The 19,601-nt window shown below is 41.4% G+C and overlaps 1 protein-coding gene across 2 annotated transcripts in view; it reads right to left on the reverse strand.

The window, feature by feature from the left end:
* The window catches only part of LOC130274586 (cytochrome P450 2J4-like), a 66,478-nt gene that overhangs the window by 40,100 nt on the left and 6,777 nt on the right, over positions 1 to 19,601 (reverse strand). Inside the window, exons 2-6 of one of the 2 annotated variants that reach the window (XM_056523022.1) lie at positions 17,765 to 17,927; positions 16,844 to 16,993; positions 4,524 to 4,684; positions 3,025 to 3,201; positions 2,765 to 2,906 (exon numbers count right to left, since the gene is read on the reverse strand). In XM_056523022.1, coding sequence (XP_056378997.1) covers positions 2,765 to 2,906; positions 3,025 to 3,201; positions 4,524 to 4,684; positions 16,844 to 16,993; positions 17,765 to 17,927 — 793 coding nt within the window. The remainder of the gene's footprint in view (positions 1 to 2,764; positions 2,907 to 3,024; positions 3,202 to 4,523; positions 4,685 to 16,843; positions 16,994 to 17,764; positions 17,928 to 19,601) is intronic. The other variant, XM_056523026.1, reaches the window with a different exon arrangement.

The following is a 19,601-nucleotide window of genomic DNA, read 5'->3' on the forward strand; positions in this document are numbered from 1 at the left end:
TTTGCAACAGCTGGAGGCTCCGTTTTGGAAACAGTGGCGTACCAGACGTTTTTCATTTTTATTGGGGAGGGGGGCCGTGTAGGGGAATGTGCATATGTAGTGTTTTTTACTTTTTTTTTATTTTGTGTTAGTGTAGTGTTTTTAGGGTACAGTCAAAGGGCGGGGGTTCACAGTAGTTTCTCGCTGGCAGTTTGAGCAGCGGCAGAAAATTTCCCTCAGCTCAACTTGCAGCCGGATACTTACTGTAATCCTCCACCCATGTGAGTGTACCCTGTACGTTCACATTGGGGGGGGGGGGGGGGGACATCCAGCTGTTGCAAAACTACAACTCCCAGCATGTAGGGTCTATAAGTGCATGCTGGGAGTTGTAGTTTTGCAACAGCTGGAGGCTCCGTTTTGGAAACTGTGGCGTACCAGACGTTTTTCATTTTTATTGGGGAGGGGGTATGTGTATATCTAGTGTTTTTTTTACTTTTTATTTTATTTTGTGTTAGTGTAGTGTTTTTAGGGTACAGTCACACGGGCGGGGGGTTCACAGTTTCTCGCTGGCTGCTTGAGCTGCAGCAGAAAATTTGCTGCAGCTCAAACTTGCAGCCGGATACTTACTGTAATCCTCCGCCCATGTGAGTGTACCCTGTACATTCACATTGGGGGAGGGGGGGGGGGGGGGGCATCCAGCTGTTGCAAAACTACAACTCCCAGCATGTACGGTCTATCAGTGCATGCTGGGAGTTGTAGTTTTGCAACAGCTGGAGGCACACTGGTTGTGAAACACCGAGTTTGGCAACAAACTCAGTGTTTTGCAACCAGTGTGCCTTCAGCTGTTGCAAAAGCTACAACCCCCAGCATGTACGGACAGCGGAAGGGCATGCTGGGTGTTGTAGTTATGCAACAGCGGGAGGCATACTACTTTGGCTGGGGATGCTGGGGATTGTAGTTATGCAACAGCTGAGACACACTGGTTTGCTACTTAACTCAGTGTGCCTTCAGCTGTTGCAAAACTACAACTCTCAGCAGTCACCGACAGCCAACGGGCATGCTGGGAGTTGTAGTTATGCAACCAGCAGATGCACCACTACAACTCCCAGCATGCACTTTAGCTGTTTGTGCAAGCTGGGAGTTGTAGTTACACAACAGCTGAAGGTACACTTTTCCATAGAAAGAATGTGCCTCCAGCTGTTGCAAAACCATAAGTCCCAGCATGCCCATAAGTGCATGCTGGGAGTTGTGGTGATCTGCCTCCTCCTGTTGCATAACTACATCTCCCAGCATGCCCTTTTTGCATGCTGGGAGCTGTTGCTAAGCAACAGCAGGAGGCTGTCACTCACCTCCTGCTGCTGCTTGATCGCCGCACAGGTCAGTCCCGCCGCCGCTCCTGGGGCCCCGATCCCAACATTAACGCCGGGGATCGGGGTCCCCAGCACCAGGGGTGCACGTCCCGCACCCGCTCACGTCCTCCGGAAGAGGGGCGGAGCGGGTGCTGGAGTGACACCCGCAGCAGGCGCCCTGATTGGTCGGCCAGGAATCCGGCCGACGAATCAGGGCGATCGTGAGGTGGCACCAGTGCCACCTCACCCCTGCAGGCTCTGGCTGTTCGGGGCCGTCTCTGACTGGAGACCCGATTGACCCGGAATCGCCGCAGATCGCTGGACTGAATTGTCCAGCGATCTGCGGCCATCGCCGACATGGGGGGGGGCATAATGACCCCCCTGGGCGATATGCCGCGATGCCTGCTGAACGATTTCAGCAGGCATCGGGCACCGGCTCCCCTCCGGCTAGCGGCGGGGGGCCGGGAATGGACAGGACGTACTCCAACGTCCTCGGTCCTTAAGGACTCGGAAACGGGGGCGTAGGAGTACGTCCATTGTCCTTAAGGGGTTAATGATTGATTTTGCACATTGATTAGTACCATTTGTAATTGGTGCTCCTATAAAGATATGGTTAGCACTGGTTGTGTGATGCTTGAGAAAGGTCAGGTTGAGCTGACTGAAACGTCGCTGTTGTATTGACACCTTTTATGGAATAAAACACAAATTTTTTTCATGAATTTTGGTGCTGTGGACAAGACTTTTCTCTAAAAATTATATATATATATATATATATATATATATATATATATATATATATATATGTTTTCATTCCTCCATATGTGTTATGTCCAATACAATCTGTCATAGGAAGCCTCACATAACCCAGGAGACAAAGGTATCAGATCAGCCAGAGATGGGATCAAAATTCCCTCTTTCAAAGACAACTTGATCATATAGATCCTTATCAGTCCATATGCATTCCAGCCTGATATATACCATAATACTACTTAGATCTTCACAAATAGGGGCCTAACAGCGATCAAAAATATACTCACTATGTCTCAGATAATGATAAATCCGATGACATCAAAGGTCCAATTTAGTACTGTTCCGTTGCTTTCACACCTATATACTCATTAAGGGCACATCAGATGACCACTCCAGTCCGGATCCCTGCCAGTCACTACCCCACTGCCATAGTTCTCACAGAGCTTCTGTAATTAGGTTGCTACATGGGACACTGCTGATTGGCTGAGTGGGAAATACCATGTGTTGACCACAAGCCTGGAATTGCTGCGCAATGGACCGGGGAGGTCCAAAAGAATGAGTTTGGAAGGAAAGTATGTTTTTTTGTTTCTTTTTAATTTAGCACTGCCTGAGCATAGGTAAATAATCCCATGAATACCCCTTTAAAGTAAAAATTCTGTACATACTGTAATTTTTGCCCTACTCACGTTGTATGTCAGGATAAGCCACCATGTACAGAAGACCCCACAGTAATGCGATGGCTGTGGTTTCTGTCCCTGCCCCAAACAAGTCAATGACAACTGCTATCAGGTTATCCTCATCAAATGTGGAGGCCTCTTTGTTTTGGCTCTGTAGGGGGGGGGGGGGGAGAAGAAAAAGGGGGGGGGGGGAATTATGACAGTATACATGATATAATTAAATAGAAAACATGTTAAATTCAGTTCAAAAAAGTAGTATTAAATATTACTTTTTTAATCTGAGCCAAGTAATGGTCGATAACATCTTGAGGTTCTCCTGGTAATCCATTTTCTTTGTGAATTTCAATCTCTTTTTTGGTATATTCCTCTAAATAGTTCATGTATCCAAATGCGGCTTTATGGGGACCAGGAACATTCTTCATCAGCCAAGGGAACGCATCATATATCTAGACAAATGGAATTTTATGTGGGATTTTGCATTAGGTTCCCAAAGAAAATTGATGTTCAAGAAAAAATGCCATCTGTTAAAAACTAGTATGTAAACAGAGGAAATACCGTATGTAAAAGTTATCCAGGAATCAAAAAACTGTTTTAGTTTTTTTTAAGAAATAAGCTGTCTCCAGGTTGGGTGTGGTTCTGCAGCTCAGTTCCATTGAAGAAAGTGGAGACAAGTTGTAATGCCACACCCAACATGGAGACAGAAAGGGAGCTGTTTTTGAAAGGAATAAGCTCTGTTTTTCAATTCCTGGATAACCCATTTAAGGTCTGGTGCAAGACAAGAGGTAAGCAGAGTAGATCAACAAGGGCACCCATGAGGGCAAAGGACTACAATTTAAAGGATACCTCTCATCAAAAAAACTTTTGATATATTATAGATTAATGTATGCAGAATAACTTTACAATTGCATGTTATTAAAAAATATGCTTCTTTCTATTTAATTTTCCACTTTGAAGAAATGACCACTAGGGTCCAGTCCTGGCAGCAAGCATTTCAGACTCATGCTGGAGTCCTAAACACTATGAGCTGCCAGCCTGCTTTGTTCACAGCCTTTAGGACTCCAGCATGAGTCAGAAATGCTTGCTGACAGGACTGATCGGGGAAAATACAATAGAAAGAAGCATATTTTTCATTAACATGCTATTGGAAAGTTATTCAACATTCATTAATCTAAAATATATCAAAAGTTTATTTGATGAGAGGTACCCTTTAAGGATTAAAAGGTTATGCTTTTAGATTTGTTCCATTTGGGGTTGCCCTTTATTAAAAAGGAAAACTAGGAATTGGTTGGAAAAGATGCAAGTAAAAAACCCTAAACCACCTTCTTCACGTGAGAACAATAGTGTAGAGTAGAAGGGGTGGTAGGTTGGTTGGGTCCTCCAAATTTTTTTTTTTTAAACTAATAAAAACAGTAATACTAAGTGGAGATTTTTAGCCCCAAATGTTAAGATTTAGAGGAATCTGAGCACAATTATTTCATATAAACTGTTAGATAAGGCACAATTCTTTATTTAGGTCCTTTACAGAGGAACAGGAAAAACATTGTATTAAATACTGTCCGCTCAGCCAATCACTGACTTAGATGGGATGGGGCTGTGGCTTAGCTTAGTGAGCAGCGGGTGATCGGAAATCCATGGATTAGGAGTGACAGGGGATTGGGGGAGGTAAATATCACTTGCATGTTATTTTTACATCATGCCAAACATGTAGAAAATCCTATTTCCCCACAACATTCCTTTTTATATATGAGTACATTCTGCTCTGACTTACCCTAGCCCAGGATGAGGAAATATTCTCAACAATACAGTGGGTACAGTTGGTTAGTTCTTGAAATGTAACATCCTCAATAGAAAAACGGTGTCCATAAACTAAAGCGGAGATGATGTTTGCCACAGCATGGTTAAGTATATATGATGGATCAAAGGGTTCTCCTAAATATAATATAATATAATATATATATCAGCTGGTAATTAAAATGTGCACAGTCATAATTTACCTCTTCCTGGACAACTAAACCTAAATGTGAATAAATGTGCCCCACTTATTGTGTCTGCTTAAGAAAATTCACATAATCTGCATCTTTTTGCATGTTTCAACATTGTGCTAATGTGGGTCACCTGAAATTGGAGAAAAAATAAAATATAGGGCAGTTTAAAGTAGAGTACAATCCTCAACATATACCTCTATCCTCTTCAGAAAGGAGTCAGTGTGTTTTGGCATATGTACAGAAGCCGGACCACCCTAATCTTATTTCCAGGTATGCCAACAGTTCGGTTTTCCATTGATATGCAGTTAGTAAAAATGAAACTAAAAAGTGGAGAGAAAATATAGGTGCAATTTACATTAACCATAGATGTGGGCCATGGTTCTAAGGGGTGGACTGACCGTTTATCATGTCAGAATGCCTAGAGTAACAGGGATGCACACAGCCCTGCACCTTGTATCTTTATTGGGGTTGTGGTCAGAGCTCTTTTCCTATAACTATTGTGGTTAAGGGTCCTATGCAGAGGCATAATTTGAAGATGTGGGGCCCCAATGGAAAATATGTACTGTGGCACCAACTAAATAAAGTCTTCATTTATAGTAGTGGTCTCCTCATATAGTAGAGAGACCTAAGGTAGTAGAAATGCATAATAAAATCAGAGACGACTTGCAGTGGCGCTGCCTCGGAAGAATCCGATTCTTCACCTTCCGAGGCGGCGCCACCGCAAGTCTTCCTTATTTTATTACTCCTGGACTTTTACCGACTCCTAAGAAGAGCACGGTCGACTCTGCAGGCTGCAGCCAAGGACCACCGATAAGGGGTTACACGCATAAAACCAAGGTCTGCCTAAGGTGAGCAACAACAACCTAAAAAAAAAAAAAAAAAAAAAAAAAAAAAAAAAAGAGTCCAAAAAATGGCTCCTCAAAATAAGTAGAAAAGGGGTCTAAAAAGACAGAAGACCAAATATGTAAACCTACAATACGCTACGAAAGAGCGTAAACCTTGTGCCCCAATAATGAAGTACAAACAGTATAAAAATATATATGTAAATTTTATTAGGTACCAAAACCTAAATTAAATATATAATATAAAATAGGAACAGGAAGATTCGTGCACAATCAATATAAATCCATAGATATAAGTTAATATAAAAAATTCATCTCAATTTACAGCATGTAATAATTGATAAAAATAAAAGCAGGATAAAAAAAGTATATAAAAGGAGAGTTGGGTCCGGTAGATAGATTAAAATGTATATATATGTATTAAATCTATATGTACATACAGGAGATAGGATAAGTGTACAGAAGTAACTAAGAATAAAGTGCAAGTGCTAAAAAACTAAACACTTCTTACATAGTGAAAAATATATCACACAGTGAATAACTAAGCAAAGTGCAACGTACTAGGAAAGCAGTGGTGTTAAAGCAATATAACATGTAATGTGTAAAATACAAGAACAAAAGTGCACAATGGAAGTGACAGTTAGATGAAATAGAAGGCAGAAGACATATAGATACCGGACTGGACCCTATACCTGCTATGAGTCTCCGACGCGTTTTGCCCACAACCGGGCTTTCTCGAGGAGTGTGGTTTATGATCAAAAACTAGATTATTTATATGTGTGTAAACCAATAAAAACAGAGTAACGCACCTGTTATGTATAAAAGGGAAGTGCCGTGAACCGGAAGGGAGATAGGACGCCGCGGCGCTGGAGATGTAAAGAACGAGGCTAATAGTCTAAGTTCTAGAGTACAGGGCTACATAAAAATGGCGCCTCTGTCAAAGGGTAATAAACTCCTTAAAAATGGCTGCCTCAGCGCATATTGCGCATGTGCACCGGCGATTTCGCCACAAGAGGGGAATAAAGCTACACAAAGATGGCCGCGATCGTAACTAAACAGAAAAATAAAATACACATACACATATATACATATATACATATATACATATATACATATATACATATATACATATATACATATATACATATACACATATATACATATACACATATATACATACATACACACACACACATACACACACACACACACACACACACACACACACACACACACACACACACATACATACATACATATATATATATATATATATACACATATATATATATATATATATATATATATATATATATATATATATATATATATATATATATATATATATATATATATATATACGGAACCACCCGCCTGAATATATTGATAAAAAAGGGGGGGGAAAAATTGTGAGTGGAAGAGTGGATGCAAGTGAAAGTGGGGAGGAAAGCAGACTGGGTAAGAAAAATAAAAAGAAAAGGGATGCGTGAATAGGAAATAAAAGTAGTGAAGATACTGACAAGTATGCATGGTGACATAATAGAAAAATGTGCGTCCCCCATAATTGAAGGTAATACACTACCAAAGATGTAATACTTGTTTGCACATGTCCTTATTGTATATGCACTTAAATCCATATATTCATACATAATTAGGGGGGCCCCCCAATAGAATACAGAACGTAATAATAACATAGCACGTACATGTGCGCAAAAGTCATTGCACACATGACAGGCATACAGAACTAAACATAATATGTATAGGTAACGGACTTAGATAAAAGTAGTAATGAGAACAGACAAAAGATGAAAAAAGGGGGAAGGGGGGGAATGGGGAGGGAAAGAAAGAAAAAGTATGGTCCGAAGAATGGTGAATAGACATCAATCAATATAGGCGGAGGTTCTGAGTACCTGTAAAGACAAAAAGAATGGTGAAAGACAGGGGCAAAAATTGTATAGATACAACAATATACAAATGAAAAATAATAATAATGGATTAATACAATAAAGAAGAAAAGAAAACAAACCACAATGTAACCAGAGATGAAAAGGATATGAAGAATGAATAGTGAAAAAAAGTGAAAAAAAGTGAAAAAAAGTGAAAAAAAGTGAAAAAAAGTGAAAAAAAGTGAAAAAAAGTGAAAAAAAGTGAAAAAAAGTGAAAAAAAGGTGAAAAAAGGTGGAAAAAAAAAAAAAGAACCAAAACATGTAAATGGAGAAAATTAAAAATTAAAAAGATATGTGAAGAACCAAAATATCTTTTTAATTTTCTCCATTTACATGTTTTGGTTCTTTTTTTCACCTTTTTTTCACTTTTTCACTATTCATTCTTCATATCCTTTTCATCTCTGGTTACATTGTGGTTTGTTTTCTTTTCTTCTTTATTGTATTAATCCATTATTATTTTTCATTTGTATATTGTTGTATCTATACAATTTTTGCCCCTGTCTTTCACCATTCTTTTTGTCTTTACAGTTACTCAGAACCTCCGCCTATATTGATTGATGTCTATTCACCATTCTTCGGACCATACTTTCTTTCCCTCCCCATTCCCCCCCCCCCCCCCCAATTTCCCCCTTTTTTCATCTTTATTCTATGTTTGTTCTCATTACCACTTTTATCTAAGTCCGTTACCTATACATATGTTTAGTTCTGTATGCCTGTCATGTGTGCAATGACTTTTGCGCACATGTACGTGCTATGATGTTATTATTACGTTCTGTATTCTATTGGGGGGCCCCCCTAATTATGTATGAATATATGGATTTGTTTGCACATGGCCTTATTGTATATGCACTTATGTATTGTATTACACATCTTTTGTGGTGTATTACCTTCAATTATGGGGGACGCACATTTTTCTATTATGTCACCATGCATACTTGTCAGTATCTTCACTACTTTTATTTCCTATTCACACATCCCTTTTTTATTTTTCTTACCCAGTCTGCTTTCCTTCCATCTTTCACTTGCATCCACTCTTCCACTCACACAATTTCCCCCCCCCCCTTTTTTTATCAATATATACAGGCGGGTGGTTCCGTTTATATACATGTATATTTTATTTTTCTGTTTAGTTACGATCGCGGCCATCTTTGTGTAGCCTTATTCCCCTCGTGCCGAAATCGCCGGTGCACATGCACAATATGCGCTGAGGCAGCCATTTTTAAGGAGTTTATTACCCTTTGACAGAGGTGCCATTTTTATGTAGCCCTGTACTCTAGAACTTAGACTATTAGCCTCGTTCTTTACATCTCCAGCGCCGCAGCGTCCTACCTCCCTTCCGGTTCACGGCACTTCCCTTTTATACATAACAGGTGCGTTACTCTGTTTTTATTGGTTTACACCCATATAAATAATCTAGTTTTTGATCATAAACCACACTCCTCGAGAAAGCCCGTTGCGGGCAAAACGCGTCGAAGACTCATAGCAGGTGTAGGGTCCAGTCCGGTATCTATATGTCTTCTGCCTTCTATTTCATCTAACTGTCACTTCCATTGTGCACTTTTGTTCTTGTATTTTACACATTACATGTTATATTGCTTTAACACCACTGCTTTCCTAGTACGTTGCACTTTGCTTAGTTGTGCTGCCTTCGCAATGTAATTTACATGCTTGGCACTCAGCAGGGTCTGTTCCTTTAAGACCCTCCATTTTCTTGAAGCCTAGAGGCGGGCCTTCTCTCTAAAGCATAGGGCTAGCTCCGGCATGTCTCATTCATTCCAGCTCCAGCCACCACAGTGACCAGATCCACAGGACTTCTTAAAGCTAATACAGACTGCAAATCTGATAAATACCAAAGCCTGTGAGTACGGAATTGTTAGCTTGTGTAGAGAGATGCTAGGCATTTGTAGATAGATAATGTGTGTTTTCAGTGTGTAGTAAGTGAGCACATGTTAGACTATCTATGTATTAGCTATGCATAATGTAAGGCACTTGAATAGCCATGCTTATATTTGTCTTTCATATGTTTGTTTTACAGTTTTACCGCACTTTCATTATATCTCAGTAAAGATTACATCAGTTAAGCAACCAGCGTGTCTTTCCTTGAGATTCGGTATAAACTTGATGTGAAGCTGTGTCCACGAGACAGCGGAGACATTATAGTGAAAAGGCTTTTAAAACTTTATCAGAAGCAGTTAATCAGCTTTGAATCGTCCGCAGCAGTAAAAAAAAAAGACTCATAAATCCTGTGCCCTGCAGTCTGTGTCGGAGTAAGGGCGCGAAGCACTAGAAAGTGAAACTAATTCTCTCACGTGCTATAACACCACTGTGCTGTGTCCAGTCATCATCATTATCTACACTGCCAGCTAAATCAAGATGCAGAACCAAGAGAACAGCACTCTGACAGTTAACCCTCAATGCTCCTATAAAGAGGAAGACACCTTGCCAAGAAGTAGATCTAGGTGCACAACATTGTCTAGAGCGTCCAGTCAAACAAATCTAACTTCGGTTAGCGCCGATGCATCAAGATTTAAACGCCATAGTTCTAGACACTCAAGCACCACCAGCCTGTCATCCGCTAGCGCCATAGCAACTAAGGCAAGAGCGAAAGCAGAGGCAGCTTGTGCAATGGCGTCCTATGCAAAGCAGGAAGCTGAATTGATGAAAGAACAAGCAAAAAGTGAATCTGAAGCACTAAGAAAAGCAAAAAGTGAATCTGAAGCACTTAGAAGAAAAGCTGAATTGATGAAAGAACAAGCTGAAGCACTTAGAAGAAAAGCTGAAGTGCAAGCATCTTTACACTTACTGCAACAGCAGAAAAACGCTGCAGCAGCCTTAGCCGAGGCAGAAGTTCTCACAAGGGCTGCCGAAGCTCAGTTCGCTGACATAGAAACCCAGATGTCACCCCTCAGCGCAAGCCAACGTACCCGTGAGTACATACAGTCACAAGCAACCATGTACACTGACCAGCAGTTCAATGACACACCAAGGCCATCATTGACTCCACCAGCAATAAGCAACTTTGATACTATGCAACACTGAATCAGAACCTCAGGGTAGGAAGTCAAGTGGTCGCATGCTCAGAGACCAATCTGCCAACCTGACAAGAGTGCAAACGGATTCTGATGTACTCCCTCCTCAAGCAAATACAAGTCTGGATTATAGCAGAAAGACTTACAACAGAGGAGAACAAAGCAGACTTAGTCAAGTGCCTCATCAGCCTTACCAGCCGCAGCCATACCCTGAGTTTACACCCAGGAAGTATTCACCAGATGCAGCAAGAGCTACAGAGGTAGCAAGATTCCTTGATGCGCCGTGAGATAGTGAGCGCTGGTCTCATGAAATTCGACGACCGTCCAGAAAACTACTGGGCCTGGAAGTCATCTTTCCTAAGCGGTACCCAAGACTTAGATCTGACAGACAGAGAAAAGCTTGATCTGCTCGTCAAATGGCTAGGACCAGAGTCCACTGAGCAAGCCCAAAGAATCAGATCAGTACATGTTCATGACGCAGCAGCAGGACTTGCAATGGTGTGGAGGAGACTAGAACACTGCTATGGGTCACCTGAAGTGATTGAAGATGCTCTTCTGAAGAGGATAGAAAACTATCCAAGAATGACAAACAAAGACAATCAAAAGCTGAGAGGGTTTGGGGACCTACTCTTAGAAATAGAAGCCGCTAAGTCTAGTGGATATCTGCCAGGTCTCTCATACTTAGATACAGCACGTGGAGTTGATCCCATAATCGAGAAACTTCCTTTCAACTTGCAAGAAAGGTGGGTCACTCAAGCATCAAGATACAAGAAAGATCATCGAGTCGCATTTCCACCATTTGCCTTCCTTGCTGAATTCATCGTAGACCAAGCTGAAACACGCAATGATCCAAGCTTTGCTTTCCTGAACAAGAGAACTGCAAGCTCCCCAAAGGTAGAGCAAAAACATTCAACGCCTTACAAAGAACGCAGAGCAACAGTTTCTGTACGGAAGACAGAAGTCTCGCCTGAGTCTGCAGTCAATCAGGAAGACAGCGCAAGTAAGAAAGTTGAGGAGCCAGACAAAATATGTCTCATCCACAACAAGCCTCATCCACTAAGAAAATGTCGCAGTTTCAGAAGTAAGACATTAGAAGAGCGCAAAGCTTACCTTAAAGACAATCACATTTGTTTCAGATGTTGCGCTTCAATTCAGCATCTTGCAAAAGACTGTACAAAAACAATAAAATGCACAGAGTGCAACAGTGACAAACACCTGTCAGCACTACACCCAGGACCACCACCATGGAAACAAGAAGTTCCAGCAACTCAAGAAGATCATGGTGGGGAGCAAGGCGAGAGTACAACGCCAGCAGTAACCTCAAAGTGTACTGAGATCTGTACAGAGCAGGGCCGCCCCAGATCATGTTCCAAGATATGCTTAGTCAAGGTGTATCCTGCAGGCTTCAGAGAAAAAGCAATCAAGATGTACACAGTCTTGGATGAACAGAGTAACAGATCTCTGGCAAAAACAGAGTTCTTTGACCTCTTCGGTGACAAAGGAAGTCCAACTCCATACACCCTGAAAACTTGTTCTGGAGTTGTAGAGACAACAGGGAGAAGAGCAAACAACTACATCATTGAGTCATTAGATGGAAAGACAAAGGTGACTCTTCCTACCCTCATAGAATGTGATGAGATACCAGACAACAGGTCAGAGATTCCCACACCTGAAGTTGCTCGTCATCACCCCCATCTGGTGCGAATAGCAGACCAGATACCAGCACTAGATCCAGATGCTGCAATCATCCTACTTGGGAGAGATATCCTCAAAGTGCACAAAGTCAGAGAACAGTACAATGGGCCACACAATGCACCATTTGCACAACGCCTTGATCTCGGATGGGTCATCGTTGGAGAAGTATGTCTAGACGGACTCCACAAACCAGAAAAGGTGAATGTCTACAGAATACATCTGTTACAGAATGGTTGTACATCTTGTCTTTGCCCATGTACCAACAGTCTACACATTAAAGAGAGACTTGTTAACCCAACACATCATCGGAGTATCCAGAGGTGCATGGAAGACTTAGCCTCAACTGGAGATACAGATGAACTGGGCTGTAAGGTGTTTGAAAGAACACGAGACGACGACAAGCCAGCACCCTCTGTGGAAGATACTCTCTTCCTTGAGATCATGGACAGAGAAGTCTTCAGAGACAAATCAGGCAGCTGGGTAGCCCCTCTACCCTTCCGGTCACCACGCCATCGCCTTCCTGACAACAAGGTACAAGCAGAGAAACGCTTCACCTCGTTGCAGCACATGCTACAAAGAAAGCCAAATATGAAGAAACACTTCCAAGCCTTCATGCAGAAGATCTTTGATAACGATCAAGCTGAAAGGGCACCACCACTACAAGAGAACCAAGAACACTGGTACTTACCAATATTTGGGGTGTACCATCCTCAGAAACCAGGCCAGATACGCGTAGTATTTGACTCTAGTGCGAAGCACAAAGGCATCTCACTAAATGATGTCCTTCTCAGCGGACCTGACCTGAACAATACACTCCTTGGAGTACTCATCAGGTTCAGAAAAGAACTCATAGCAGTGACAGCAGACGTACAACAGATGTTCTACTGTTTCCTTGTTCGTGAAGATCACAGAGACTACTTAAAGTCATTGTCTGCATACCACAGGAACCTTAACAAAGAAATCACAGAGTACAGGATGAAGGTACATGTGTTTGGAAACAGCCCTTCTCCAGCTGTAGCTATCTACAACCTGAGACGAGCAGCACAGCAAGGTGAAAGACATGGTCAAGAAGCCACACAGTTCGTTATGAAGAACTTTACGTAGATGATGGACTTGCTTCTTTCTCCAGCAACGAAGAAGCTATCAACGTCCTGAAAAGTACAAGAGAAATGTTGGCAGAATCCAACATAAGACTGAACAAGGTAGCTTCCAACAGCAACAGAGTCATGGAAGCATTTCCAATGGAAGACCGTGCTAAAGACCTCAAAGACTTGGATCTAGGAACAGAATCACCACCCTTGCAAAGAAGTCTTGGGATTAGTTGGGACCTGAAGACTGACAGTTTCACCTTCAGGGTCTCCAGAGAAGAGAAGCCATTCACAAAAAGAGGTGTCCTATCTACAGTCAACAGTCTTTACGACCCCCTGTGGTTCGTAGCACCCATCATCATGCAAGGTAAAGCTCTTTTGAGACAGATCACTACTGAGCAAGAACAAAGTGACTGGGAAATACCTCTACCTGAAGAGAAGGAAATGCAGTGGAAGTTGTGGAAAGACTCATTGTTAGAGCTTGAACAACTCAACATCCCTAGACCATACGTATCTGTTTCCTTGTCTGCTACAAAGAGAAGAGAAATATGCATATTCTCTGACGCCTCCACTATGGCTATCGCATCTGTCGCCTACCTTAGGGTAATAGACACTGAGGGACAAAGCCATGTCGGGTTCATCATGGGAAAATCTAAGCTGACTCCTAGACCCGCTCACACTGTCCCACGTCTAGAACTTTGTGCTGCTGTCTTAGCTGTGGAAATGGCAGACATGATTACAACAGAACTGGACATTGAGATCCATGCAGTGAACTTTTATACAGACAGCAAGATTGTGTTAGGATATATTCACAACGCTCCAAGAAGATTTTATACATATGTGGCCAACAGAGTGACACGTATCAGAAAGTCTACAAGTCCAGAACAGTGGCATCACATCAGCACAGACAAGAACTCAGCTGATCATGGGACAAGACTGGTGCCAGCCGCTGCACTCATGCAAACTAACTGGTTCGTAGGTCCATCCTTTCTTCGTAAACCAGAAACCAAAGAAACTACTCAGGTAGAGGCCTTTCAGCTCATAGAACCAGATCAAGACAAAGAGGTAAGACCTCAAGTGACAGTTTGTAGGACTTTAGTTACAAGAGACAGTCTGGGCGCTCATAGATTTGAAAGGTTTTCCAGCTGGAAGTCGCTGACCCGTGCAATCGGAAAACTTATCTGTCTAACCAGATCCTCCTGCAGAGCTACCAATACTGATCAGCGTAGCAACGACCACCTTGAACAAGCCAAGGTCACGATCATCAGATGCGTCCAACAGGAAGTCTTTAAAGAAGAAATCCAAGGCCTTCTGAAAAAGGAAGAGATTTCTCAACACAATTCGCTCAAGGACTTGTACACCAAGCAAAGGAAACAAGTTCAAAGTCTTGCGGACATTTTCTGGAAGAGGTGGAGACAGGAATACCTGGTGATATTCCAGCCACGCAAGAAATGGCAAGATGACAAGCCCAATTTACAAGTTGGAGACTTTGTCCTACTGAAAGACTCTCAGGCCCACAGGAACGAGTGGCCTATTGGACTCATTGTGGGGACTGATCCTAGTAGTGATGCTAGAGTTAGAAAGGTTGAAGTTAGGATTGTTAGACAGGGCATTCACAAAGTGTATGCAAGGCCAAATTCTGAAGTAGTTTTACTCCTGTCCAAGGGTTAGTGGCATAACAAAAAGTATGCCAGGTGGAGAGTGTGCTGCCTTCGCAATGTAATTTACATGCTTGGCACTCAGCAGGGTCTGTTCCTTTAAGACCCTCCATTTTCTTAAAGCCTAGAGGCGGGCCTTCTCTCTAAAGCATAGGGCTAGCTCCGGCATGTCTCATTCATTCCAGCTCCAGCCACCACAGTGACCAGATCCACAGGACTTCTTAAAGCTAATACAGACTGCAAATCTGATAAATACCAAAGCCTGTGAGTACGGAATTGTTAGCTTGTGTAGAGAGATGCTAGGCATTTGTAGATAGATAATGTGTGTTTTCAGTGTGTAGTAAGTGAGCACATGTTAGACTATCTATGTATTAGCTATGCATAATGTAAGGCACTTGAATAGCCATGCTTATATTTGTCTTTCATATGTTTGTTTTACAGTTTTACCGCACTTTCATTATATCTCAGTAAAGATTACATCAGTTAAGCAACCAGCGTGTCTTTCCTTGAGATTCGGTATAAACTTGATGTGAAGCTGTGTCCACGAGACAGCGGAGACATTATATTAGTTATTCACTGTGTGATATATTTTTCACTATGTAAGAAGTGTTTACAGTTTTTTAGCACTTGCACTTTATTCTTAGTTACTTCTGTACACTTATCCTATCTCCTGTATGTACATATAGATTTAATACATATATATACATTTTAATCTATCTACCGGACCCAACTCTCCCTTTATATACTTTTTTTATCCTGCTTTTATTTTTATCAATTATTACATGCTGTAAATTGAGATGAATTTTTTATATTAACTTATATCTATGGATTTATATTGATTGTGCATGAATCTTCCTGTTCCTATTTTATATTATATATTTTTTAATTTATGTTTTGGTAGCTAATAAAATTTACATATATATTTTTATAAGGTGAGCAACATACTACTCAGGGCACTTGGGACACATCTAGCCAACAGAATTACACGAGGCGCTGTCCTCCATTTTTTTTATCTCTTTCCCAAGATAGTAGAAAGACATACCTCTGGTCCCATGACCCTATTGTTCAGATGCCAGATAATTGTCAGTTCAACTCTAAGGCTATGTTCACATGCCAGAATTTCTGCATGGAATTCTGCATAAAAATTCTGTATGAATTTATAGCCAATTCCACTGTCCCCATTCACACAGCAAAATTTCTGCTGCATAAAATACCACTGCAGGAATTCCATTGAAGTGAATGGGCTATACATTTTTACATAATTTACTGCAGAATTTTCATGCAAAAATTCTGCGTGGGAACAAAGCCTCATAGGGGGAGATTTATCAAAACCTGTGCAGAGGAAAACTTGCCCAGTTGCCCATAGCAACCAATCAGATTGCTGCTTTCATTTTTATGAAGGCCTGTGAAAAAAGAAAGAAGCAATCTGATTGGTTGCTATGGGCAACTGGGCAAGTTTTCCCTCTGCACAGGTTTTGATAAATCTCCCCCATAGTACTTACATAGTAGAATTTACTTTTAGAACTCCAACACCACTAGGAAGATTATAGCAGTTTACTTCATATTGATATCAGCTTAACAGTATGTAGAGGATGTGGAAGTCAAAATCAGAAAGATACCTGGAACAATGAATCCTAGTATGTAAACTAAGGTTTTAGGTCCGGTCAGAAAACCGGATACGGGGCAGAAAGGAGCCGACCGGAGTCACTGTTTGATTCCGGTCGGCTCATTAAAGTAAATCGAGTTTGGCTCCAGTCCGGCTGGGGTACAGGAGCGCACAGTTTCCCCCTCCCCAATGTGAATGCAGCCTAAGCCAAATCGTTTTGTAAGCAGTTCTTGTCTGACCTTTCTTGGCTCTAAATTGCTCCACCATACACCTAGCTTCTTCTTGTATCTGAGATTCCAATGCACCATTTCCTAGTCCAAGGTTTCTTAGTGTCATCATCCCAAAACGTCTCTGTTGTTTCCAAGTGTCTCCATTGGACATGACAATGCCTACAATGCACAATATATCAATTTTAGCATAACAGACATTATATTGGAGAGTCCAAAGCAAATGTTCTACCTGTCAGCAGTTTTTAGGGTATAAAGTAAGGGCATGGCTACCGTATATAGGGATTTTGACCCAAATTAGACTTTGAAGCCCACTGTGCATTCCTCTCAGCTTCTACTGAAATCCCCAGTGATGATCAACCTAATGTGTTTTTTTTTTTAACTTCACCATACTTTCTGCTCTATAGGGCCACTTCTAGTGGAATGCAGTATGTTCATTTAAAGAGTACATTGTGTGAGCTCTCAGGAGGAGAAAGTAGGCATTCCGCAGGAGGAGCAACATCACTGAAGCCTGCGAGAGCTGTGCCTCACCATGTCCTGCACGCACTTCCTGAGTTTGGACTTCTGCAAGTCCGGGTGGAGACCAAACTAACTGTTTGGGAACAGAACAGAGCCACCTAGAGGCCATTTAACAGCAAGTAAATAGCAAAGAGTCTTATAATAACATAAGGAACAATATATTAAAAGTTTAGTTTTGTGACAGGTACTCTTTAACCTTCCAGATTAAGTTAGTTGCCAAAGACTACCGGGATCACGTGTACCAAGACTGGCTACTATGCTGACTACTATAAGATATCCTGCACATGAATTTAGCCCTGACCTGAATGACATCTATTTCTTCAAATGTAACCAGAACTGTTTTCTTCAAGGCTTTTCAGGGGATTTACCACCTCAGGAATTACTCATCTGAACATCTACACTCCCAGACGGTACCTCTTCCTCTATGAAGGTCCTTTAATAAACTTGCAACAGGACGGCCAGACAAGACGTCAGAATGAGAGACGATGCCATCTTTCACAGCTTTGCATCCATTTAGCACTACAAGAGGAGTTTCTCCAAGCCAGATTGTGTAGATGTTGCCATAGGATTCAGTCAACTACAGTGAAATAATGAAAACATTAGTTGCTAGAAAAGCTTTACATTTTAGTCACATGTGTTTCCAAGGCATGCTGAGATGAAGTGACCAGAGGTGAAGTGTTTAACCCCTTAAGGACCCAGCCATTTTACACCTCAGGACCCGGCCATTTTTTGCACATCTGACCACTGTCACTTTAAACATTAATAACTCTGGAATGCTTTTAGTTATCATTTTGATTCCGAGATTGTTTTTTCGTGACATATTCTACTTTAACATAGTGGTAAAATTTTGTGGTATCTTGCATCCTTTCTTGGTGAATAATCCCAAAATTTGATGAAAAATTTAGCATTTTGCATTTTTCTAACTTTGAAGCTCTCTGCTTGTAAGGAAAATGGATATTCCAAATAATTTTCTTTTATTCACATATACAATATGTCTACTTTATGTTTGCATCATAAAATGTATGAGTTTTTACTTTTGGAAGACACCAGAGGGCTTCAAAGTTCAGCAGCAATTTTCCAATTTTTCACAAAATTTCCAAACTCACAATTTTTCAGGGACCAGTTCAGGTTTGAAGTGGATTTGAAGGGTCTTCATATTAGAAATACCCCATAAATGACCCCATTATAAAAACTGCACCCCCCAAAGTATTCAAAATGACCTTCAGTCAGCGTATAAACCCTTTAGGTGTTTCACAGGAATAACAGCAAATTGGAGAAAATTCACAATCTCCATTTTTTACACTCACATGTTCTTGTAGACCCAATTTTTGAATTTTTACAAGGGGTAAAAGGAGAAAATGTATACTTCAATTTGTAGCCCAATTTCTCTCGAGTAAGCACATACCTCATATGTCTATGTAAAGTGTTCGGCGGGCGCAGTAGAGGGCTCAGAAGCGAAGGAGCGACAAGGGGATTTTGGAGAGTACTTTTTTTTTAAATGGTTTTTGGGGGGCATGTTGCATTTAGGATGCCCCTATGGTGCCAGAACAGCAAAAATCCCCCACATGGCATACCATTTTGGAAACTAGACCCCTTAAGGTACGTAACAAGGAATAAAGTGAGCCTTAATACCCCACAGGGGTTTCACGACTTTTGCATATGTAAAAAAATAAAATTTCACTAAAAGGTGTGTTTCCCCCCAAATTTCCCATTTTTGCAAGGGTTAATAGCAGAAAATACCCCCCAAAATTTGTAACCACATCTCTTCTGAGTATGGAGGTACCCCATAAGTTGACCTAAAGTGCACTACGGGCGAACTACAATGCTCAGAAGAGAAGGAGTCATATTTGGCTTTTTGAGAGCAAATTTTGCTTGGGGGGCATGTCGCATTTAGGAAGCCCATATGGTGCCAGGACAGCAAAATAACCCCACATGGCATACCATTTTGGAAACTAGACCCCTTGAGGAATGTAACAAGGCGTAAAGTGAGCATTTACCCCCCACTGGTGTCTGTCATATCTTTGGAACAGTGGGCTGTACAACATTTTTAATTTGCACAGCCCACTGTTCCAAAGATCTGTCAGACACCTGTGGGGTGTAAATTCTCACTGCACCCCTCATTACATTCCGTGAGGGGTGTAGTTTCCGAAATGGGGTCACATGTGTTTTTTTTTTTTTTTTTGCGTTTGTCAAAACCGCTATAACAATCAGCCACCCCTGTGCAAATCACCTCAAATGTACATGGCGCACT

Source organism: Hyla sarda, chromosome 1 (genome assembly GCF_029499605.1).
Source record: "Hyla sarda isolate aHylSar1 chromosome 1, aHylSar1.hap1, whole genome shotgun sequence".
Taxonomy (NCBI): Eukaryota; Metazoa; Chordata; class Amphibia; order Anura; family Hylidae; genus Hyla; species Hyla sarda.